The sequence below is a fragment of the Crotalus tigris genome, unplaced genomic scaffold, assembly GCF_016545835.1.
Source record: "Crotalus tigris isolate CLP2741 ecotype Arizona unplaced genomic scaffold, ASM1654583v1 scf7180000017644.4837335, whole genome shotgun sequence".
Lineage (NCBI taxonomy): Eukaryota > Metazoa > Chordata > Lepidosauria > Squamata > Viperidae > Crotalus > Crotalus tigris.
Genome location: NW_024096536.1, coordinates 269,945 through 295,712, shown reverse-complemented (window position 1 = coordinate 295,712; position 25,768 = coordinate 269,945). Strand labels below are relative to the sequence as shown.

The 25,768-nt window shown below is 37.6% G+C and overlaps 2 protein-coding genes across 2 annotated transcripts in view; one reads left to right on the top strand and one right to left on the bottom strand.

Moving 5' to 3' along the window:
• DDX17 (DEAD-box helicase 17) overlaps positions 1–17,693 on the top strand; it is a 22,481-nt gene extending 4,788 nt beyond the window's left edge. The window contains exons 2-13 of the mRNA XM_039335462.1: positions 618–756; positions 1,883–1,982; positions 2,224–2,357; positions 4,034–4,099; positions 4,780–4,921; positions 5,307–5,467; positions 5,555–5,727; positions 6,699–6,809; positions 9,518–9,579; positions 9,741–9,800; positions 13,609–13,845; positions 14,896–17,693. Coding sequence (XP_039191396.1) covers positions 618–756; positions 1,883–1,982; positions 2,224–2,357; positions 4,034–4,099; positions 4,780–4,921; positions 5,307–5,467; positions 5,555–5,727; positions 6,699–6,809; positions 9,518–9,579; positions 9,741–9,800; positions 13,609–13,845; positions 14,896–15,413 — 1,903 coding nt within the window. The 3' untranslated portion in view covers positions 15,414–17,693. The remainder of the gene's footprint in view (positions 1–617; positions 757–1,882; positions 1,983–2,223; positions 2,358–4,033; positions 4,100–4,779; positions 4,922–5,306; positions 5,468–5,554; positions 5,728–6,698; positions 6,810–9,517; positions 9,580–9,740; positions 9,801–13,608; positions 13,846–14,895) is intronic.
• KDELR3 (KDEL endoplasmic reticulum protein retention receptor 3) lies at positions 17,499–25,768 on the bottom strand. Its single transcript, XM_039335464.1, has 5 exons — positions 25,286–25,768; positions 20,844–20,944; positions 19,264–19,422; positions 18,860–19,112; positions 17,499–18,151 (listed from the first exon to the last, which is right to left on the bottom strand). Exons 1-5 carry the CDS (start codon positions 25,374–25,376, stop codon positions 18,111–18,113), a joined length of 645 nt encoding a protein of 214 aa, XP_039191398.1. The 5' UTR covers positions 25,377–25,768; the 3' UTR covers positions 17,499–18,110.

The window sequence follows — 25,768 nt, the reverse complement described above, 5'->3', positions numbered from 1 at the left end:
AATTTTATGCCTGATTCATGGAAAGGTGCCTATATTTCTTTGATACTTAAGGAGGGACAGGACTTCACCTCTGTGAAAAATTACAGACCAATTTTTTTTTCTTACCAAGGACTATAAATTGTTTACATCAGTTTTAGCTGAAAGAGAGAAGTTTTACAAGATTGCATACAGGAAGACCAGTGTGGTTTTCTACCCAAAAAACAATTAAAAGATAATGTGAGAGTAATCTTGGATATAATTGAACATTTACAACAATATAGTGACATTTTACATATTTTCAACATTTCTTAATATTACTTTCCAAAACACTTTGTGATACTTTTTGCTCGTTTACTGTATATAAATTTTATTGAATCTAGACTTGATCGTGCATATTCAATGAAATGAATATCATTTTTCAGCCATGAGTGATTTTTCCCATTCATTTCAGAGGGTCTAAATTAAGCATGGCTTAATTGAGATCTGGCATATTGTATAGAATAAACATTTATTCACATTGCTATTGATGTTTTTCAACATAAGTAATTTAATAACACTTTTAATCTTCATAAAATAATGCTATTTCAGGTTGATCAACTTGAGAAAATGAAGTAATCATTTCTATCTAATCCTTTAAGGTTTGGTAGCCCTCTGCCTCCTAAAAAATTTGGAAACCCAGGAGAGCGTTTGCGTAAGAAGAAATGGGACTTGAATGAATTACCCAAATTTGAGAAAAACTTTTATGTTGAACATCCGGAAGTAGCAAGACTCACTCCTGTAAGTTCTGCCTTTTCTTTCACCTTTGTCTTGCTTACTTATAAACTCCAGTTTTAATGTCTCCAAATGCTGTAGCAATGAAAATGATTAGAATTACCACCATTGTAGTAATGAAATTTTCTATTCTTTATTCATTTTGTCAAGGTAATCTGGGGCTGTAAAACAAAGGATGCAAAAATTTGGATGCCACTAGGTGGCAGAAAAGAAATATTGCAAATGGAATTTTTGCAGCCCAGATCTATAGTCCTATTCTGGTCCATCTTTTCTGTATTTTTTTTTTTAATACATTTCATTTGCCGATGGCTTGGAGTGATTTTGTTCAACTGAATCTCCTGTCTTTCTTTTTTTCTAGCTGCTATTTTCTAATTTTCAGGAAAGTTTCTGGTGTTGTTTTGACCAAAGTAGAAGTATTCCAAGTTCAAAATACATGGGTATAGTTGGGAAAAGGCCATTTTGAGTTGGGACACTTAATGTTAAATTTGGATTGGTTTCTTCCATTTCAGAATGTATAAACCTGTATAAATCAGAGTATTTCCAATCAGATGCATCATCTTCAGTGAATGCATCTGCAGAGAAAACAATTTGCTGTACTAATACAGGTCAAAACATTAGTACAGTTAAACATCTTTAGTTGGTAATTGATACGCTTGATTAGTTTATTACTTTGGAAATCAGTAATTCACTTTTCATGTAAAAGAGTACATAAAATATACCTAGCTTGTTTAAAGTTTTTGCTGTAGACGTGCTTAAAATCCTTTGGATGGCAAATTTGAAGGAAAACAAAGTAATGTGTGTATGTGTTCATCTGCATATACAAGGTTATATTGCTAGAAATTACAATGTGTAAATACATGAAATGAATATTTTCATTTTATTTTTTTATTCCAATCTGTATTTCATTGTACATTTTGACAAGTTTCTGAAAATGAAGTCAATAAAAGGAGAGTAATAGCTCTGTCAAAAGAATTGCTAGACCAAGACTTTACATTATTTTTATATTATTTATGGAGAATACAAAGAGATAGTAATTACTTGAAGTAAAAGAAATGAAAATTCATATTTATAATAAAAGAAACTACACAAATTCTGTTTTTCATACTTTACTTGCTATTTTCACTCTGAATAGTATGAAGTTGAAGAGTTGAGAAGAAAGAAAGAGATTACTGTAAGAGGGTCAGATGGCTGCCCCAAGCCCGTATTTGCATTTCATCAGTGTAACTTTCCACGTGAGTATTCCGTTGTGCCCAAAACAACAATGTTGGAAGATGAATGGGTATGCTTAAATAGCATTATCTGGCTGGATGTATTTAGTTCTGAAAAATTGAGCTTAATGACACAGAGTTTGGGGGAAATAGTTTTTGAAATTAATGCTATAATCTAAATTTATTTCAGTATAAGCTTTACTTATATAGCTATATAGATAACCATGCTGTTCATTTGTGTATTTTTATCTGTGTTAATTTTTAGAATATGTGATGGATGTCTTGATGGACCAACATTTTACTGAACCAACTCCAATTCAGTGTCAGGGCTTTCCCTTAGCCCTTAGTGGGCGTGATATGGTGGGCATTGCACAGACTGGCTCTGGGAAAACATTGGCAGTATGTATTTTTCAGTTTCTTTGAATTTTCTTTTGCCTATGGATCTGTAAAAGTATTTTTATTGTGTTTTGTTCAGGTAGAATGTAATTCATGAACAAAATGAAAAATGTAATTTCTTTAAGTTTGGAACAAGTCATCTTGGAGTTCCAGTACTTTATGCTATAGAAAGCAATGGGAATTTGTGGTCAGCTGGTGGCTCTGTTGTTTGCCTCCCAGGGCTGCATCACTAGGTGGAGTAATAGTTAGTGCTACCTGCCTACTACTAGCCAGCCAGTTTTCAGAACTTTGCCAAAAGAGTGATTTCTAAAAATGTTTATTAAAAAGTCTTTACAGGAAAGCACGAGATAGGAAAAATGGATTAAACTGCTAGAAAAGCTAAGTTCTTGATTGTTTTCAAATGAATCCTCTGGGGCATTAACACACAAGATAAGATAGAATGAGATAGTTAGGCTGTCTCATCAAGTACAGCCTACATTTAGTTTATTACTATAAGCAGGCCAGTTGTTTTAAAAAAATACACGTATAACAACATTAGAACGGGTGCTTTATGGCCTATAAAGCACATTTGGCCATCACAAAATGTCACCACCATCCCCACCACCTGCAATCACATGATCACGGGTGCTTTGGCAGCCTGTTTGCATTGGTTGCCGACATTCTGTGTTCAAATGATCGACATTTGCAAGATCAGAGAGGAATCTGGCAGGGAAGGTTGCAAGCTGCGGCTGCTCCCTACTTGAGGACTCTCTCTCATGTCTGGGGACTGGCTGTAAGAGTTCCCTGTTGATCAGTGCCTGCTTGGACCTCTACATCTGAAATTTAAGCAGGCATGGAGCTTGGAATCCTCTCCCTGTCCCTGCAGAGAGTTTCAGGGAGATAGGGATATGGGGTTCTGCATGCTTGGATTTTGGCAGCCAAGCTCTAGGCAGGCCTGGAGATTGGGGTCCGTTTCTTTTTATTCCCCTCAAAAGTTTTCTGCAGAGATGGGGAAAGAAAGACTCCAAACTCTAGTGTCCGCTTGAACCTCTGCAGCCAAAATTCAAGCCTGCACAGAGCCCCAAATCCCTCTCCCTGCGTCCATGGAGAGCCTCACAGAGAAAAAGGATTTTTAAAACTGCATCTACTGCAGGCAGTAAGCTCAAAAAACCCCAATCTGCAGTTCCATAGTCATGGAAAGCGATTCCATTTCCATGAGATCACTTAATGACTACAGTGGGGACTGCTGGGATCACAGTCATTGAATGAAATGGTTACAGCGTCTTGCTTAACTTCTGGTTCACTCAGGAACCAAGGCTTTAGTCCCAGTTGTAGTCATTAAGTGACTACTTCTAATAAATAAATGCGTAAGTTTACGTGATCACATTTAACCGGTACAGGTTCTTCAGGAACAAGGAGCATAAAAATTATCCCATTGGAACACTAGTGCATTATTCCTCTTACTATTCTGTTTTTAGTATATTCCTCTGAGACTTAAACTGGAAAAAGCTATAAGCTGCATTTTAATTGAAATTAAATGCTTACTGTTGCCATGCTTAGTCCAGATCTTTCTTGTTTAATTTTATGTTTAACTTCTAATGTCTTCTTGCTGTTTTCTTGAGAATATAAGAATGAATGTACAATGATTTAAAACAACTAATTAGCTGTCACAACTGAAATATGTTTCTCTTCTTTTTCAGTATTTGCTACCTGCAATTGTTCATATAAACCACCAACCATATTTGGAAAGGGGAGATGGTCCAGTTGTGAGTATTATTATTATTATTATTATTATTATTATTATATTATTGACAGGGGTCTCCAACCTATGGTCTGCGGCCCAGTACCGGCCCCTGGGAATAGCTGGCGAGCCCCACCCCACTCACGGTAGCAATACCGTGCAAGCATTAGTGGCCCCATTTACGCATGCGCGGGGACACTAGCACTGCCGCCAGCATCACGTGGGTGCCAGTGGCCCGTTTGAATGTGTGTGGGTGCCAACGGGCGTGCTATGTATGTGTGGCCCACTTGCGCATGCACACGCACACTAGCGATACCATCGTGTGCATGCCCATTTGTGCATATGCGCGCAGGGCTGCATGTGCAGACATTTCCCTACTGCTCCCTTCCAGACCACCAAGCTGGAAAGTTGGGGAACTCTGATTTAGGATTTAATCTTCAAATTGAATCACAGTCTGAGATTGGTAAAAACAACAGTTCAAATCTTAACCAAGGACCTAAGAGCTATTAAGTAAATACTGAGTTGATGTTAAAAGCAGTTTCAAGTAGAGTTGTTATTGATTTTTGTGCTTACATGCTGCCTATTATATTACAGTTATGGGTCTAATTTATCTAATTGGAGATGCCAATTTTGTAAGCTGTACTTCTGAATTTTAAGCACAAAATTTAAGTATATCACTCAGTGTTATGGATGGTTTCTTCCCAGTGTTTAGTTTTAGCTCCTACCCGAGAACTGGCGCAACAAGTCCAACAGGTAGCTGATGATTATGGTAAATGTTCAAGATTGAAGAGTACCTGTATATATGGAGGAGCACCCAAAGGTCCCCAAATTAGAGACTTAGAAAGAGGTAATTATGATGGACTTATATATTATAGGGAAATTACGATGTCTAATTTCCTTTATTAAAATCACTATTAATATGACTAATGCTTGGGAATATGTGTGCATATGTATGCATAAAACATGCATGTCCAACTCTGGTGAGTCTTTTTTGAAAAGTTACCATTTTTTTAAAAAGGAGCCAGGATATGGAAAATGGTGTTTTATTTTCATTAAATAAATTGCATTTGCACAAACATAAAAATTGTTATAGTCCGTTTAGTAGTATAAACTGAAGTTGCACAATATGTTCGTGAAGTGATCCATGTATTTCTACAGCTCTGTAAGAGACTGTTAGATTATTATCTGACTTTTTGAACTCTCTTTCTCTATTCTGTTCCATTCTTTGGAAGGTGTTGAAATTTGTATTGCTACACCTGGTCGTCTGATTGATTTCCTGGAAGCAGGGAAAACTAATCTTCGCCGCTGTACATATCTTGTACTGGATGAAGCTGATAGAATGCTGGATATGGGTTTTGAACCTCAGATTCGTAAAATTGTTGATCAGATACGGGTCCGTATTTCTTAATATAGTTTAGGTTTCTTCTTGCAATCTTGTTTAAAGATTACTTTCAGGATAATAACACATTTCTTTTTTCAGCCTGACAGACAAACACTTATGTGGAGTGCCACTTGGCCAAAGGAGGTGCGCCAACTGGCTGAGGACTTCCTGCATGATTATGTCCAGATCAACGTGGGGAACTTAGAACTGAGTGCCAATCATAATATCCTGCAGATAGTGGATGTATGCATGGAGAGCGAAAAGGATCATAAGTATGGATGCTCTTATCTTAACTTCAGGTTTTATCTCGATTCCAAGTAGTCCTCGACTTATGACTACAATTAAGACTGGAGTCTTAGTTGTTGAGCGAAGTGGTCATTAAGCAGGATGCCCATGTGACTTTTCCTCAACAACCATAATCTTGACACTCCAGGTTGTGATCATTAGCTGTTAAGCCGATGGAGTAAAAGAACTGCCTGCAGAGTTTAGTTTTCCTTGTGAGTGGAAGGGAACTGCTTTGACAGGCAGCTTGGATTTTTGAGATCTGTGGTCCATTTTTCGATCCTGCCAGATGAGTTCAGTTCCCCTTTGTCAGCCAGCCCCCAAAATTTAGGCTTGCAGCCTTCCCCACTGCATTCCCTATTGACTTTTCTTGGAAGGCCAGTAGAGAAGATTGCAAATAGCCATCATATCATTGTGGGGCGTTTGATAACCTTGATAAGTGCAAACAGGTTGTCAGGCACCAAGATCGCAATCTTGATCACAGACTGAGAGAGAGACTTTTTATGTGTCTGGAAGTACTCTTCCTAAGGCCACTATTACTACACTTTAAACAATCATTAAATGATGATAAGTCGAGGACTAGCTATAGAATCAGTGTTTTTAAGTTTAGCATTTTTATATGAGCTGTGATGGTTTAGTTACACAAACAGACTTACCAAGTTTTATAAATTTTTAAAATATTTTTATTCTGTCTTTTTTATCTTAATTGTATTTAAAAGACTCCCTAAAAACACCATTAAGTCAGTGCTATCTGCTTTGACATTTTAGAAGTAGTTCAAACCACACCCCTAAATTCCTTAAATTTTTTTCTGTCAAAGAAACGGGTGGGGGAGAAGAAGCTTTGATTTACCCTTTTCAGCATTGTAGCCAATTACAGTAATTCATTAATTGTAGAGGGGTGCATAGAATAGGATATACAGAAAAAGAATGAAACAGTATACTGTTTGTGTTTGTTTAAAAGATTAATACAGCTGATGGAAGAAATTATGGCTGAAAAGGAGAATAAGACTATTATCTTCGTGGAAACAAAACGACGATGTGATGACTTAACACGAAGAATGCGTAGAGATGGGTAAGATTTGATTCACATTTTAACATTAGTGTTAAAAGACACATTAGTTTTACATCCTTTACCATGTTATAGTAAAGAGATTTTAGTGAATTATAATTAAATCCTATGAAAGGATAGATGAGACTGACTACTTGAAAAGTTAGAATGCCATAGGTCATTTAAAATGCCAACAGATGTTATAAAGTTGTTATAGCTCATGATAAATACAGGTAATCACTTAACGCTCGTTCAAAGTTTGAGCACCCCCCAGTGCTTATGAACAAGTCCTGAAATTACAAATATTACAGCACCACCGCAGTTGTTCACCCTTATGAGCAACCGCAGTGGCTCTGCAACATTCACCCTAGTTATTCCCTCCCTCCCCAGCCCCACCTGCCTTGGGTCTCCCTAGGCACCAGACCTCCCTGCGAAGATCAAGATTCTTCGCTTTCCTGGCTGCTCCAGGCCTTTGGTGCATTTGCAGAGAATGGAGGCCTAAAGTAGCACAAGATCACATGAGATCTCATGGTACTTTAGGCCTCTGTTCTCTGCAACAGAGAACGGAACCGAAGCCGGGGGGCGCTTCCATGTGCCTCCGGAGGCTGGATTGGGGTTCCGGAGGCCTTTTCCAGATTGCTGCGGCCCGGATCTGAGGCCTGCAAATGCTTCCCCCCCCCCCCGTCCAATCCGGGCTCTAGAGGCATTTTTTCAGGTTGCTGCCGCCCAGATCTAAGGCCTGGGGATACTTACATAGCCCTCTGGCGGCCCGTTTCCAGGCGGCAGCAGCCTGGAAAAGGCTTCTGACGCCTGGATCGGGCCACGGAAGGGCGCGGAAGCGTTCCCCAACCTCAGATCCGGGCAGCAGCAGCCTAGAAAACTCCTGGAGCCTGGATCGGGCAGTGGCCTGGAAAACGTCTCCAGAGCTCGGATCAGGCCACAGGAGAGCTGTGGAAGCGTCTTCTGGCTTCAGATCCGGGCAGCAGCAGGAACTGCAGCAGAGAGGAGATGGAACGTTTCCAGGTGAGTCTGGTGCGGCAGGATGGGAGGGGGAAGCATGAGGTATCTTAGTGGGTCGGGGAGGCCTTGGGGGCCTGTTCCATCACTAGGCCCTCCATTGTTTTCCCCACCCTGAGATACCTCATGTTCACTTAAAAACGAGCAAGGGAGTGATCTCATTCGAGGTACGAGATTCACTCTATGAGTTTGGAGTTACAAGTGGAATGGGCAGGCTCCATTTCACTCATAATTCGAGGACTGCCTGTATAAATGATAAAAAGAAAATAAGATAGTCCTTACATAACAATTCCTTCAGCGACAAGTTATGGCAGCAGTGAATGAATGGTACTTACATCTGGTCCCTGATGTTATGGCTGTTACATTGTCCCTGTAGTCATATGATCAAAATTCAGGCACTTGGCAGGTAATCCACATTTACGACTGCAGGAGCAGTTCAATTCCCATACCTGCTTATCTCCCCCCTCCCCCATCTGTTGTCCTTTTGGCCACCCTGCACAATGGCACACAGGAATGGTGGTCCAGGGGCTGAAGTAGAGGTCCAGATGTAGTGGTGGCTCACTGAGACTGCTGAAGTCCTGGGCTTCCGCTTCAGCCCCAATAATGCTAACACCACCCAGGAGTGCTGTTGTGCAGGGTGGCCAAAAGGGCAAAGATGGTGGGGAGGAGAGTTGAGAAGGCAGTCCCTTATCTTGCCAAGATTAGGAGTTATCAAGCTGGCAATAGCTTGAATTGGGGTGTATCCTTGCTTAACAAATGGTGGGATTTAGTTAACAGCAATTAGGACTGCTGGGTTGTTGTTGCTAAGTAATGCAATCACATGATGTCGCTCTTTACAGCTGCATAGTTTAGAGATGGAAATTCCAGTCCCAGTTGCTGTTGTAACTTGGGGGGCAGAAATAGTATCAGTTTAGTACCATTAATTTGAGAGGATGTGAACTTATGCAAAAAAATAACATTTAAAAGATGAACAATAGAAAACTATAGTATTTCTGAATTATTGCAAATTATAATTTGATTATAAGCAAAGGATAGAACATGACATGATTCCCAAACATTTTTGATATTACTCTCAGATGTAATCATTTAATATACTCTGTCCCCAAAAGTGTTCTGCACTTACATTAGCCTCTGTTTAGTTGCATATTATGTTAGTTCTGGTGGGAATCAGGCATTATTGGAGTCAAATACTTGATTTGATTATTTGAATTGATTAAAAAATAGCTCCAGTGCAGAGAAAGTAAAAATACAGATTTCTGACTTCTTGCAGAAAAAGCTGTTTCAGTGTATGAAAAGGGCATCCCTTGCTTCAGAAGCATGGTATTGTTTTGAAAAGTAGTTTCTCAGTTTTTTGTTCTGATTTCTAAATCAAAATTTTGTACATTCCAAACCAAAAAGTCTTCCTTTAGAATTCCTGAAAATTACAGTAAACACTTGGTTTACTAGTCCTTGGTTTAATGGATTTCTGAATAGCCTGGGCAAATTTTGTGTTCAGAATTTATCCTAATTGAATAGCCTTAACACCCAGAATTACAGAAATGACAATGCAGCTGTCAAAAATGAATTATATGAGACATCTTTAGATTTAACAGATCCTCCAAATGTATAAATTGAGGTTTTAAAATATTTATATTCATTTGTATCGTTAATTTGTAAAAAGGTTCATATTTTTGAAATACGTGGTAGCTGAGCATGCTTAAAACTCTTCCTTACAGTTGGCCAGCTATGTGTATTCATGGAGACAAGAGTCAACCTGAACGAGATTGGGTGCTTAATGGTGAGTTGTAGAAAAAAGATAGTTTCATTTACTCAGAGAATGCTCTGTTTTATTCAACCAACTGCTTAGTCCATCTACAGTATGTACATTTTTATTGCATAATGTAAACATGTGTTTTTATGAATTAGAGATTTACATCAAGATTGTTTCTTTTCTTTCAGAATTTCGTTCTGGAAAGGCTCCTATCCTCATTGCCACAGATGTTGCATCTCGTGGGCTAGGTTTGTACACATGGGCTTCCTGCCTGTCATTTCTTTAGATTGACAATTTTTTCCCCAAAGAATTTTAAAGCGTGACTTTATCTCATATATGAAATGCCTTTTTAACATTGATCTTTTTTTTTCTTTCATATTCAAAATCTCTTCCTGCTCCTAATGAACAGGCTTTGGTCTGCAGCAAGGCCTAGGCATGACTAATCGATCGCCAATGGGGAGAAGAGACGTCCAATTACTCAACCCAATTTTTCCACTCTACCCCATCTCCTTTAATTCCAGCTTTGTGGCTGGGTGGCTAGGACTGAACTGTATTCATTACGTTGTTATTCAGAATTACCAGATGGTAGAACAAGCATCTCTTTAACAATCCTTTTTTGCCCAAATGCATTACTAATGTAACTGCACATTATTCTTAACAGCCCCACTGCAGTATCACAGGACTTAGATTTATATGTGTGAGCATATTTTGCTTTTTTACACATATTCTTTTTCACTTTTCTTCCTCAATTGGATTGTTGAAGTTATAGTAAAAACTCTTAAGGGGAGGATTATAATGAAAATCAGTCAGTGTTTCAGTGCTTTCATCTCCTGGATGTTTAAGCAAACAATTCCACTGCTCTTTACATTTAATGTTCAAATCTCTACCTCTAGTACATTCAGAAAGTAGATTTAAATGGTGTTGTAGATACTTGAAAAACTTTGAAGAAGACATTCCTAAAAGGTCTTCAGTTAATGTTGAGTTCAGCAGGCTCGATTAATCTTTTATTAAATGTAATCTCTCAAATATTTCAGATGTACTTTAAATATAGGATCATTTAAAAGCTGATTCTTGAAAATGCTAAAAAGACAGCTGCTTGTTAGCATTTTTGAAAAATGACAAATAAGTTGCTAGTCTTTTCCTCACATAAAATTCCATGCCATCTCCCAAATTATCCCTGTGCTCCTCTAGTTCATGTGATTTCAGTCTCTGTCTTCTGGGGTCATGTCTGGACCTATGCAGGTAGAACTTGGCCCTGTTAGGAGAAGGGGTGAGGCCAGTTTTTTTTTTTTTAAAGGACAATATTTTGGTTGGCAACATTTTGGTTTTTAAACAGGCTTGCTGTGTGCTGGTAGCTTCTTTGTGCATCTTGCCTAGACACTTAAATCAGCCCTTCTCACATATTTCCCCAAAACAACTCATTTCGATACTATTGGAAGAAAACAGTCTCCCCGTTCTGCCTTCTCCACTTGACTGAGGCTGTGGGGAAAAGGTTTCAGAGTCTGTTTCTTGTTACTAATAACATCTTGGCTTGTTTTGGGGCCCAGAGTTTGCTACTTCATAAAAAATATAATATCTGACTGGCAAATCTCTGGACGAATTCCTCCAAGTTCCTGGAAAGTGAAGGCTTCTACCTAAAACATAGAACAGGGGCGCGCGCTTTTTGGCTGAGTCACCAGGGTTTTTCCTTCTACTCAAATGAACATTGCTCTCAGAAAGCTCCTTCCAGGTAAGTTGAGTGCCCCATAATGGCTTGTTTGTGAATCACCCCCAGGGCAGAAGATTTCCCTCTGCACTGTTCATTAAAAATTTGGTTACACTTCACTCTGTTAAAGTCAAATCATTAAATTTCTTTTTGTTTGTTTTCTTTAACAGAAACTTTGATATCAGCTGCCGATCACTCAGTGCAGGTCTGGGGACATATCTACATTGGTGGTCGAAGCAGCTTTCTAGATGATCGAGTTTGCTAGTTTCTGCCCCTCCCAATTAACAATCAGACATTCCTTTGGGGGGCATCTCAGTGGATAAGCATCCCCAGGTAGTCATACTCCTTTTTAGAATGAACAAATTCTGTGGAAGAAACACTATGATGAATTTTACACCAGTGCAAGATAGATAGTAAGAAACCTGCATTATAACTGCATGTTCTCTCCCTGGGTCCCCAGCCATATAATATGGATGTCATAACTGCCATTCGAAAGTGAAAACTAGCCCCTCCTTTTCCTCTTTCCTCTCCCTGTTGTCCTTTCATGGATTTCTTGGCAAAATCCATTTCCCAATACCTTCATTGTTGACAATGTCTATATTTCCTAATAAGCAAATGCTCTCTGATATTCATTATGACCATTTTGCTAATGGATGTACATAATGGGATTGATTGAGGTCCACAATCTGCTCTTTGTCAGACTCCAGTGAAGCTCTAGCTATGAAGATGTGAATGCAAACGGTGTGCTGTCCTGTCCTGTCCTTATCTAATACAAGCCCTTTGCACCAAGGACCCTAGTTGGAGACTCGCGCTGCCCCCTGTGAAATCTGCCTTCTCACTTTTTGGTGTGATTCAGGACTTTGGAGTCTGGAAAGATTGAGGAGCCCCCCCTTGCTGTAATAAGAAACAGACACAACATCCCTTTGCCACTACTACAACCCACTTTCATTTTTGCTGTCCCTCCCACCCCCTTCCTTTTATTTGAAATTGATGCAGTCTGGGCAATAGATGCAGCCTGACCTGTTGGATGTAATTTTTTGCATCTTCAATTTTGGCCCCTTTAAGCCCTGTGAAGGGACAAAAGTGTTGGAGGACCTGAAACGTTTACGTGAACCCAGGTTCTCAGGCGCTTGACGGCCAAATAGGCTACAGAGAAGCATCTAAGCCAGTTCACAGAGTGAGCGTGTGTGGGGACTTCTCGCTGCCATGGACCCTTGATGCATGCTCCCCGCGCTCCAGTGGTCCCATGTCAGAGGGCGGAGTTTTCGAAAGGAGGCCGCCAAAAATAAAAGGCAAAGAGACGGGATCGGCTGCAGCGATTTCCCACAGGAGGAGGGAGTGTGCATCGGTCTGGTAACAAAACAGGGAATGTTTCTCATTTTTTAAAAAGAAAAGTCAATCTGTGTTTTATCTTGGATATATTTTGAATATTCTCTGTAAAATGCAGATTTTTAATGGGTTGTTAATTTTTAATGTAATACTGCTTTTGTTTGTCAGTTTTTTTTAAATCAAAACAGTACACTAACATTTACTTGTTTTTCTGTCCTCATTTCTGAAAACTCAGATATTTATGACTTTAAGTGTTTGCATCTGGGTTCTCTTTGTTCAGGTTACACTGTAAACAATATGCTAAAATTTTCACTAAAATGAACGTGGTGATGTGATCAAATGTTAGTGTGTATTTTTAAAAGGAATATTAAAATATTTATCTAGTTATCTATTTACCCAAACTTGCTATCTTAAGATATCTTTTGGATATCAGGAAGAGGGGAAAATATATTAATAATTAATTATTTTTAAACCTTTTTGGAAAAGGTTTCTGTCCTATCCCTTGTGATAACCTGAAGGTAAGTGATCGTGTGCTGCTAGTTTTTCTAGACTTCTCCTAACAGAGTTAAAGTATTCAGCAGTTCTCTCTCTTACTCACTCTGGTTTGCTGCATTTGTAATAAAAACAGCACATTTCTTCCATTTTGAAATGCTGTTGTGGAGCAAAATTGCCTGAATTATATAAGACAAGGTTTCAAAGATGACAATTTGTGTGTGTGTGTGCGTATGTGTGTATGTTTGTGACATGCATGCAGCAAAAGATGGATGAATTTGAGAGGAATTATGAACTGCTTTGACTTGATACTTGCTTTCTGATCACAAACTCCTTTTTGTGCACAATTATCTCAGTTTAGCCTTTTGCTCTGTTAGGAAGAGTCTATACTGTCTTTGTATTTTACAAATACTAACTTTTTTCTTTTCTCTTGTTACTGTCACTTGCATTTGTGCTCCCCACCTTCTGTTGGCACATTCTTCCTCCACTGCTCTCCTCAATTCCTCACTGTGCTTTGATTGCCTTACAAGATGTGGAAGATGTGAAGTTTGTGATAAACTACGACTATCCAAACAGTTCAGAGGATTATGTGCATAGAATTGGCCGTACTGCCCGTAGTACCAACAAAGGCACTGCCTACACATTCTTCACACCAGGAAATCTGAAACAGGCTAGAGAGTTAATAAAAGTTCTAGAAGAAGCCAATCAAGCCATCAATCCAAAACTGATGCAGCTCGTGGACCACAGAGGTGGTGGTGGTGGAGGAGGTAAGAGATTGGAGTATTTTGACTGTTTCTGTGTCTTGGTTTCCCAGCACGTGATAACACTTCATTAAATTTGTTCTTAAATCGTTTTTTAAAACAAACACATTTCCTTCTGTATATCTCACCTCATCTAAGCTTCTTTCTGTTATTGGGAGATGTTTCTACAGCCCAACGTCTGCATATTATGCGCCAGGAATATTTCATGTATTATCAAAGGATATATATTACTGGAAATCCAAATTGTATTTCTCTGGAATGATGCCTTTAGAATTTTGGACATTTTAAACATGCTGGGAGAATAAAATTAGAATATTGTTTGTGTCATAACTCCTGCAGGCTAGTCATAAAAGAGAGTTTCGTCCTTGCAATAGTCTTTCTAACCTTTTTAATAATTAAAGTAGGCCTAGTGTGAATAATAGCACTTCATGATGTCATGCTGGCCACACAACCTCGTAAATGTCTTTGGACAGTACTGACTCAACCCTTGAAAGGGAGATGAGCACCTCGCCCTTATAGTCAGCAACCACTAGCAGAGTAAAATCTGCAGGGAGTCCTTTACATTTTACCTTTAATGTGAATAAATCTACAGTTTAACTAATCAATATATTTGTACCCAAAACTTCTTGCGTGTCAGTTTAGCTTGCCTATTGTTGCTGCTATTATAGATTTTTTATATGTTCTTGGATAATCTGATTTAAAATTATAGCAAAAACTGTAAAGATAAATAATAAATTTCACAACTTATTTTTTGTAGCCAGTAATAGCTCACTCTACTCACTCTATCATGCCAGAATAAGATTGACAAACTAGGCTTTTGATAGGAATAGGAAATGGCAGCTTTCATTAACAGTGAAGTAAAAATGAGTTTCAATCTTTTGTCTTGTGTTTTTAAGAATAAAACAGTTGGGTGTGCATTATCAAAATAGTAAAGAAAAACCCTATTAAGTTACATGAGGCCTTTGTGATGAACTAGTAAACATGTCTAGTTGTTGCATTGAAAATGTTCAGTAGAAATTACTAAATTCAGGTCTTTATGTATGTATATATTACCAGGTGGTCGTTCTCGTTACCGCACAAGCAATTCATCCAACAATCCTAATTTGATGTACCAGGAGGAGTGTGAGCGAAGGCTCCGGGGAGTTAAGGATGGCCGAAGAGACTCAAGTAATTTCCGGGAACGTGATCGCAGTGACAGTTTTGCCAATGGAGCCAACAAAGCCTATGGTGGTACTTATGGAAATGCAAGTTCTGCGTTTGGAGCACAGCAAGGCCAATATGGTTATGCCCAGGGAGCCTATGGAACTGCAGCTTATGGAACAAGTGGTTATGGGGCAGAATATAGTGCTGCTGGGTATGGGGGAGCCAGCACTGCCACTGCTGGAAGAAACTCACAAAGCACCAATCAACAGCAGCAATATGCAGGGATGGGCCGTTCAAGCCAGCAGCCACAGCCTCTCATGTCACAACAGTTTCCTCAGCCTCCTGGCACCAGTGTGATAGGCTATATGGGGCAGACTGCCAGCTACCAGTATCCTCCACCGCCACCACCCCCTCCTCCTTCACGCAAATGAAACCACTTCATTTAGTGGTTGTCAGTCAAGATTTTCATCCCTTTCTCATTTTTTCTGTCTCTTCCCCTTCCCAACCCCATCTCCATTGTGATGTTTTTCTTAATGCAGGTTAGCTATAGAGTTTATCATCCAAATTCTGCCCACAAAAATGGTCTTGGTACACATTACTGATTTTCATTTTAAAAAGTAGTATTGACTGGAAAACTAAGTTCCTTATGCATATTTTGGCCTTGCATGTTATGAAGTTTGAAATTTTCTCTCTCAAAAAAGAAAAACCTACAAGGCATATTTGTCCCAGTCCAGCTGTTATTGTGTCTGAGGCTTATGTATGAAAAATTGCAGAGAGGACTTCTCTATAATATAAACATTGAGAAAGATGGTGCTAAGGAGAACCTCCTTTTTAACAATATTAAATATGGTGTGATTTTTGCTTATTGAAGTTGAGACATAGGTTTTCTACAGTTAATGAAACGAGGCCTTGGATTTGGCATAGGAAAATTTGGAAGATAATTTTTTTGGTTTGACTTATTTTTTCAAACTTCTACAAAATGTAAACATAATTTGAGTTTAGCTAGCATTTCCTTAATGTCTTACCAGCCTTATGCATAAGGGATGTAAGTGTTGAAGATTAATGTTCTTTTCTGTTGCAATGTGTTTTTACTCTAGATATAATCACAGAATTGCTATACTTTATTTTTATTGGATTTTTCTATGGCTCTTAGATTTCACCCAAGGTATCACAAATGACATTTGCCCCATAATTTCAACTGAGGTTAAAGTTGTACCTATAACAAAAGGTATATATATCTATAAACATGGGGGAATCTATACAGTTCCTTGATGTTCATCTTTTGATCCATTTATTTGGTATCTGGCTCCTCAATGGACATGCATAAGATCCCACTGCATTAAGCAAAAGCGTTCCTTTTTTCAATCTTAAAGGTTTATTTTAAGCTAAACAAAATCTTAAAATCTCTTAAGGGGATGGTGAGGACATAGCTAATATGTCTTGAAGCTGCATTTATATCCACATCTGACTAGGCTTTCCAGTGGCTTTATGAGTGAGTTTCTTCAGCTGGCTCTTATACTCAGCTTTTACAGGTAGGTAGCACCCTAGATTTTAGGAAGAGATAGAACTTTAGCAAAATGCTTTTATTCATTCTTGTTTTTTTCCCAGTCTGAGAAAGGTTTAAAGTTGGGGGAGGGTGGGATGGGATTATTCAAATACTAAAGTTTCTGTCTTGTAACTACAGGAGAAAGTTGATAATAGTTGGTTTCACCTGTTACGTTTAGATAAATGTGGCAGGAAAATCTCTTCTGTCCTAAGAGAGAATCTATGGGGTTTTTCTTTTTTTCAGTTTTGGGAAATAGGTTGTTAAAACAATTCAGTTATTTATAGCAATGTGGGTTTGGCTTATAAAAATGGGATTTAAATATGTGTTTCTGAATAAGAGCAGGCTGGGGAATAATAACCACTTGTGTGTCTGCGCACATCATACAGGTAGGTTGTTGGTACAGACCTTGTAAAGATTTGCTAGTTAAATTCCTCTTTCTCAGTTTGGTTTCCATAATCATAATTAAGATATATATTTGGCAGTTAACTTCATTATTGAAAATATTAGAAATGAACATTAATTTACTGAACACTGCCTGATTTGTATTTCCTTTCTTAATAAAAACATCATGGAGCTGCTGTTCATGCAGAAATGAATATACAGGCCTAGAGAAGGGGGGCAGAATAAATTCTTCCCCATTGTTTTTAAAGGGATTTGGTCTTCATCTTTGCCAATAGAAAATTGTATTAGAGCCTTACATTGCTGTACTGTAGCTTTCAACTACAGCTTGGTATGTGTTGTGCTCAGACTGAGCATTAACAAATAATTGATCTCTGTGACATGTACAGCTTGTTTCCACCTACCAGCTTAAACAAATGTGGCCAATTGGTAATATTCATTATTTGCTCAATAAATATACCAATATCCAGCCTATATTCCCTTCTACAAAAGTCATTGTGTAGGCTTTATTTAGTTAAAAAATACAGACTCTTAATACCCCGTGGGCTTCTTAGATTGAATCATTGGGGACTTTTTTTTTTCCATATTGGTATTTGAACACATTCCTGTTCTGTGAATAAAGACTTGAAAAGAGAGATTCATAGGTCTGTGATGTTCAGGCACAGTATATTAAAAAGCTATGTTACTATTAGTTTGTAAATTGTCCTTTTTGATACCATCTTGTTTTCTTTTGTAGGTATGAATTAAAAAACTGTTGTCAATAAAATTCAGAAATCTTGTTTTTTATTTAAAAATACAATTGAATATTTAAAAATGTTTTCCCTAATGGCTTGTGGGAACATTGATAGTTTAGGAAAAAGTGCTAGGTCACAGCTGTTTTAGTCTTTAATCACTTGAAATTTGGATGTAGCCATTATAGAGGATACAGTGGTTAAATCATAATCTGGTTTCTTTAGTTTTGAAGGAACGCTTCTTTATAAAACTACTGCAGATGAGTTGTCTTCCACACTAAATAAGTTCAGAAATGTTAGTTACTTAGACCACAGTCCCTTTGGTGCAATCATGTTTTCTAATTGAAATGGAAAGAAAAAGGCATATGCTCTGAATTCAAATAGTGACATGGCAAAAGTGTCTTGAATCCTGAAACATGGACTTCATCTGCTTCCTTCCATTGTGTGCATTTTCATATTGGCATTGGGAGGCTCAATTTCTTCCCTTTTAGTACTAAAAGAAGAAGAGGGGGAAAAATTAGCCCAATAACAGAGAGCAATGGCCTTTAAGTTTCCATATTTTTATGCTATACCAAGAACATTTAATGATGTCTTTAGCACAAAAAAGTACATTAATTTCTACACAAGATATAGTAAGATGAATGTTTTTTTCCACCTTATTACTCAAAGCCAGTAATATCTAGCAATTCTAGAATGCAAAGATGGGTGGGGGGGACAACACAGTATAATTGGAAGTTAATATATTTTTTATTTCCACTTGTGATTTAGAAGACATGGCTATGATATTCCCTCCAAAATTCATTTTTTCCTTCATAAGTGCATTATTTTTTATTAAAAGTTAGGAATGAAAAGGTACAACTAAAGTAATGGGAAAGCTTCTAGGTTCACAAACTATGTGACTTCCTCATAAATAAAACAAATAATCAAAAATAAAATCACTGATTGACAGTCATCTTGAAGCTTTTTGGGGGAATAAATATTCAAATTTGGAAGCAGAGCATGCTGTGGATTGCTTAGGCCCAGCTGAAACAGGTTTTGACAATGTTCCCCCAAGGCAGGAATGCTGTCTAAAGTTGGTCTAGGAATTTTAGACCTCTTAAATTGCTCATAATCCAAGAAATAACCCAAACCTGTGACTCATAATGCCATAGGAGATAGCATGTAATAATCCATTTATTCTTAATCTTTTGGTAATCCTTACCTTTGGTGACATAGAGATAAAAAAAGTCACAATAGAAGATTGTCTGTACTACTCCAGAAACAACAGCAATTTGATCAACAAAGTTTTCTGTGTGATAACGCCAGATCCAGTTGGCAAGATAAAGTGCACGATAAAGGCCCAAGAAGAAAAGGTAATGTGTTGTGATTGTCTCAGCTTCACCTGTTTTGCTAATCATAAAAAGTTGTGGAAGGATAGCCACTGATTCTAGATAAATTGAGAAAGTCCATAGTATCTGAGGAAGAACAGTAAATCCAAAATAAATATCCAAAACATTAACACAAAAAGTTACAAATATGCATAAGCTATTTAATAAGTGGTTTTAGAAAGCTGGCCTCACAAAAATAATGGACGCCATTATACTTAAGCAGAAACAAATATCTTACCTCTAAAGGAGTGAATTGGTAGTTTTCTAAAAATGAGAGACCTGTGACAGGAACCAAAAGGAACTCAAGACGGAAAGTATCCTTTTCACTGTCAAAAGTTTTCCGGAATTTTCCATAGATCAGGTACACAGTAGTATAGGCACAAAGTAAGAAAATAACCTATAGAGAAACAAAAATCATTGCATGCTATTTGTTAGATCTTCCCTGTTCAAGGGCAGCTTTTCATAGTTGGTCAGTGATATTAACTGAACACAGACCTTTAACATCTGATGAACTAAGCTGCAGCTCCAAAAATCTTAGGGGCCCGATAAAGTAAGTTTCTATTTGATTTTATAATGTTAAAATTTAATAGTTAAAATAAATACCTTTCTATAAATTTTCTAAATGTCAAGCAAGTGGAGGAAAGATTTATAAAATGGAAGCAAGAGTTGCTATACAGGGTATTACCTAATTATTGCAGGTACATTTATGTGACTTGCAATACTCCAGCTGCGTACCTCATGTATTGTCTTCCTGATCTATCCACCTTGCTCAGCAGTAGATAGAACAGTATAATCTTTTTCAGAAATGCATCAATCCGTATAATTCATGTGGATGTTTCTTGATTATTTCCAGTCTGACCTGATTTTTTCTAGTATTGAATAGTTGGTTTTCATGGCTGTTGAATAAACACATGGCCCCCTCCAACACTTTTCAAATGTGTCAATCTCTCTCCTGTGCAGAGTCCATCCTTGGTACCACATAATAGGAATGCCATTCCTGGCTATTAGTACTACTTAATGGCGTTTTCATACATTGAAGTAAGCTATAGTTTTAATTCTGTAAAGTCCCTGAATATTGCGACTGCTTTCAGGCCATCATGCATGTTCTGTGCATTGCAATGAGAGGAGAGTAGCATTTTTAAAAAAAACTCAATGGATTAGTCCTGGAATTTGGGTCTATTTATTTCAGTGTGTTTTGTGAGTTTTATAAATTTGAAGATAAATTAACGGTATGGGGACTTTAACATATCTGTACTTTTGGAAGCTTGAGGGCAGTACCACCCGGTAAATTTGGCAGTAGAAACAAATAATTTGCAGCATTCTACTTTTAATCCCACTGGATATAAACAGCTGGAAAAATAAAAAAAACATCTGTGGTGCTGAGCCTTTGCATTTGTTAAGTTAATAAAAGTGAATCTGGCTCCCCCATTGGCTTTGCTTGTCAGAAAGTTACAAAAGGTGATCACATGACCCCAGGAGACTGCGACTGTCATAAATATGAGTCAGTTGCCAAGCATCTGAATTTTGATCATAAGATCTTGGAGATGCTGCAACAGTCACAAGTATGAAAAACGATCATAACTCACTTTTTTCAGTGCTGTTGAAACTTTGAACTGTCACAGTGCTGTTGAAACTTCAAACTGTTGTAAGTCAAGGATTAGCTGTACATTAATAATGTAAAATTACAGTGTCTTAATTTGGAAGTGGGAGGGGGAATTATTTAGCTATCCCTTATTCAACATAGGCTACACTTAAATAATTGCATGGCTTAAAACATCTGAATTACTCAATGATTTAGCTTTTTTTCTGTTTCCTTACCTTCATGATGGTATTGTAAAAGGAGATGAAGTTTGTGACGAGGTCAAGGTAACGGCTTGTGAAAACAAGTGCAAAAAGGATCTGACTCTTTCCTGAAATACCTACACGTGAGATACGAATAACAAAGATAAAAGAAACCAAGGAAAGGCTGCTTGAGGCTTTAAGCCTAAAGATGCAGATTGCTTAGTTGACTGCAGGAGGCAGCAACTGATACCTGACACCACAACCACTCAAGAGAATATTCTGAAATCAAAGCACCAGCTTCAGTCATGGAAAGAGACAGTATTGGCCACTCGGTCAGGCAGCTGAGTAGTCCAGCCCAGGTTCATGTATTATTCTGTTCTATTTTGTTTAATGGTTATAATTACAAAAGTGTGTTCCTTTAAAACAACAACAAAAAAAAGCTGTTCTGGCTGAATGAATGCATGACATTAGGAAAACACATAGTTCTTTTTGCAAGGCTCAGAAGCTTACTCAAAGGAAACTTCTTTATAACCTGGAAATAGCATTTTCTCTCAGAAATGAAACTTCTGGGGTTACAAAATTTTCAACTCCGTTGCTGGTTACCCAAATGTTTACATTTGAGATCTGGCAGTCCTGCTCCAAAAAATTATTTTTTGTTTGTGCAAATGGTTTTTATAAATAACAGTGTGATTCAGTAACGGAATATTTGTGTGTGTATCTCTAGTTTAAGATATCTACACATGTATATACAGTATAGATATAAAAAATATTTTAAGAAGAAAAATCACTAAAATAGTTTATTTAAAAATTTTACACTAATGTCTACCTAAAGGTAGTAACATCAAACCAAGCTTGATAAAAATGAATTAAAGTAGCTGAAAATAAATATTAGGATCAAATCTTTTTTTAGAAGTATAAGAAACAGTAGAAGCTATTAAGACTAGCGATTGTCCCACAAAATCTCAGTAACACCTAGCTTCTTCCTACTACAAACTGACTGATATTAGCAATCCTTTTTAAAGAGAAGAATGGTCAAGTAAGAGCAGAGAAGGTTAATATTTTAGTCTTGTTTTGGAGCAATGATTTCTGAAAAGTTTTCAAAAGCAGTTATACGTATATATAACATGTTCAAATAATCGAACCACACTGCCTTATTTTGTGATGGTAAGAACTGCATCAGGATAATTTAAAAATTAATGTTTATCCAAAGTACAGGCTGTGCATATGGTCTTTTGTCGCAATAGAATAGTCTGCAATTGTAAGGAAAAAGAAATAAAGAGGCATGCTTGATTTGTCTATGTAGAGTGCCTCTTTTCTGTATTTATCTGTTCTTTTCATTCACATAAATACACCCAAAATGTCAAATGCTTCCATTCTGTCTAAGAAGGGAATCATTGGATAATTCCAGTGATTCAAAATCTTCCCATACATTTGTTATTTCCAAAACCAAATACTATTTATAAAAGAAAAGGCATGGATGGGTGAATCAGCAAGTTGAAGACAAATTTTCAGACATTGTAATTCAATCATTAAACTGGCTGACAGGTCCTTTTTTTTTTGCATTCTCACAGTGTCACTCGGGCTGATGAACATTTGAACATTGATTGCAATCCACCGTAATTGGTTACAAAACTTTCATTTTGTTTGGGTGGACTGCAACCAAATTATACAAGGGAATACAGCACATTGGAGTTAAATCGGTATCTATTAGAAAGTATATCTTAAAATTGTGCCTGTGATTTTTATTCTCAGCCCACCTGAGGGCCACAGGATTGTTTTACCATTCATTCTGAACATTAAAATTAATGAAAAATCCATTAGTCTCTCTCCATCCCCTCCCCATTCATCCAATCCCTCTGGAGGAAAAAAAGCTTACAACATAAAAGACATTTACTTTGGAGTAAGCCTCACTAAATTCAATAACAATAAAATCAGTTTCTAAATGTATGTATAGCTGAATTGAGCATATACGTCTATCTATTGTACAATTTTCAACAATACCGAGCATCAGAGTGTTGCAGCCCCATTAGTGTTGCTTAGCCCATTTACATGGCAACCACTTCTCTTTGTGCATTGATTTGTGCGTGTAAGAAAAAGTTGAAGAGAGAAAGCTGGAAAGGACACTAGCATTACATCTGGCTTTATTCATTAGTGGATCTAACTCCACCCATCATCTGCTAATTTGTTAACACTCCCTGGGTATTCTTTCTGAGACTTCATAAAATGTTCAGCATATTGGATGGGAAAAGAAAGATTCTGGAATACATTTACAGATACAGGGAGGGGAAAGAGTGCCTTAGCTTTTTTATTACTACTCTGAGTAAATTCTCTCTTTTTGGAAACAATTTGAAATTGGCTGGTAGCTTCAGAAAAGCACGGGCACAAAATGATTGCAAATGACAATATAAGCAAAACAGGAAAGGAAAGCAACATGTTGTAGAACATAGAAAAGAATACACTCGGTCCCTGAGAAACAATCATTTTATGAGCTAGAGCAGTGTTTTCCAAACCTAGCAACTATAAGAAGGATGGACTGCCTGGGGAATTCTGACAATCGAGGTTCACACATTCTTAAAGTGTTCAAGTTTGAAAACACAGAGCTAGAACATAAAAACGTTCTTACAAATTGTCTTGGTCAATTTATTTATTGTACAGCTAAGGCCTACAAGCAATCTATTATTCTTTGAGATGCTACAAGATTTTTTTCTCTTTTCTCTACACAGTTATTCTAGTGACCTGTTTGGGTTTTATTGGGGTTTCTTTCCCATTGCTTTGCCTCAAACACAATTGTGAAGGCCTTAACTAAAGTTTTAAAAAATTAAAAGAAGACACCTGGATGGAGGATTGAGAGGGCAACAGAGAAATACAAAAACAAGAGGAATGCTAATGCTTAATTCAAGCTTGTCTGTACTGTTGCATTTTAAAGAGAAAATGTGTCACAGGTTATGTCTGGGTCTTTGACAGCACATTCTAGTTATTGAATCGGGGAACATACCTGGTCCTCCATCTTTGCTATCCAAAGTGGGGCTGGGGAAGTTACAAAAGACTAGAAATTCACCACTTCAATACTACATCTAATTTCTGAAGTCTATCAAACAAAGGCTGGGACAGGGTGGAGGAGACAGACAATTTGAGAAGAAATTGAACTCCATAGACACTGGTGGAAATTGGTTACTGCTGATGCTTGAGTCTGGAGTTGTCATTGTCTGCAGCTGCAAACATGCTAAGTTTCATAGGGATGGACTTTACGTGGAAGAAATTAAAGATGAATGTTCCTATTTAATATTGCACTTTTTTTCAACAATGATGACTCTCTGGGTAGGCTCTATAAAAATCTATGAATTGAGAAACATGATTGATTTAATCTCCTATAGTATTATCAGATGGGTATACATTAACGTCAGAAACTATACAAAGTTTGCATTATATAACTTCATAGCACCACTTCTAAACATATATTTCATTCTTGGAATCAGGAAGGAGATTGGTGTGATAGAGTGGGATGGGCTTGCAGAAAGGAAACTGGGCATAGGAGGATTTTTTTCAAAATCTTGGAAATATTTTTGTGGCAAAGAATGTAACAGGTGAGAAGAAAGCAAGAACGTTAAGCAACTGATACGAAGTTGGAGCCTTAGAAACTTCTCAGGAATACATTTTAGGTTTTAGTGTCTCAAATTTAACATTTTTTTGTCTAGACTAATAAAGATGACATTGTTAAAATGGATTGTAATTAAAAAACCTTTATGGTTGCTATCTAAACTCAAGATAGTTTTTTCAAAAAAATATAAAAATTCCAATCTATCTCAGCTTCACTCCAAATGTCAAAGTGTGGGTTGCTATGGTACTAATGATTTATGCCTCAGGTTGCAAGCACTGGAGGCCAGGGGAAGGGGGCAAGACGTTCAGAAAGGTGGACAGGTGGGGAGCTATTCTGCCTTCCTTGCATTCCCTTGGCTAGCCTGTTGCTGTTAAGCATGTTGGAGCACAACTTTGTGAGCTGCTCCTCCAGTTCGTCCTGGCCCTAATACTGGTAGATGGAAGGGATGCCATCTTTTTGCTTGCCTTAGGCTGCAAAGGCTCTTGGCTGAATCTAAAGTTTCCTAGTTGGATTAATTCGGATTAAATGTGTTTTCTTGCCTCCTCCTCCACAGCAATAAAAGCCTCTATCTAGATCAGGATACAAAGAATTTGTTTTATTCAAGGAATTACGAAGTGCCGCTGAGCTTAATAACTCACTTTCTGATTTCCTTCCCATATTCCTTCTTCCATTATTTATTCCTCTCTGCTTTATTATAACATTGTGCTATACATTTAGGATGAATGTGACTCCAGCAGCCTAAGGCTACATCCCAAATCTGACACTCTGTGGTCCATTTGTGTTCCAAGTAAAAAATTTCTGGCTGGCCTGCCATTCTATATGGCTTTCTCATCAGCTTCAGCAAGACAGAGAAGAGAATAATGATAATTATAATACGTACCAGCACATGACTTTGATCTCCAGATTTTCACTATCAAAATGATCATAGCTAAGAGATGAGAGACATCTCCAAGGATCCGAAATACATTCATGATGGCCCAAGAATATCCTACAGGAATCTGAAGAAAAGCAAGTTAATGTAAATTGAAAAGGAAGATGCCGATTCTCCACTCTCAAAGCTTGGGAAAAGGTGCTGCTGCTCCTCTTTGTCAGCTTCCTGCTTAATGATTCCTTTTCATTAAATTTCTTTGGATATGCCTGTTTCTAGGTGAAGAACTCTCTCACAGCAGAAATCTTCAGAAATGTGCCCAGAAGTTTAAAATTAAAACTTGATTATACTCTGCACAGAACAAAAGAAAATCTTTTTATACTTCTTCTGTAGAAAGTTTCTGGCTTCTCTGAAACTGATTAACTCCTCTCGACCAAGTAATGGAAGACCATTGGAGAACAGCCTCAGTGCAGACACTGGTGACGTGGCATAGAT

Bases quoted from the DNA above. Each gene is read 5' to 3' on its own strand.
- KDELR3 (XM_039335464.1), bottom strand. From the start codon at position 25,376: ATGAATGTATTTCGGATCCTTGGAGATGTCTCTCATCTCTTAGCTATG. The intron at 20,945-25,285 runs GTACGTATTATA...TCTCACGTGTAG, and splicing joins GAGATCAAAGTCATGTGCTG to GTATTTCAGGAAAGAGTCAG. The intron at 18,152-18,859 runs GTAAGGATTACC...TTCTTCTTTTAG, and splicing joins TTATCTCTATGTCACCAAAG to TACTAAAAGGGAAGAAATTG.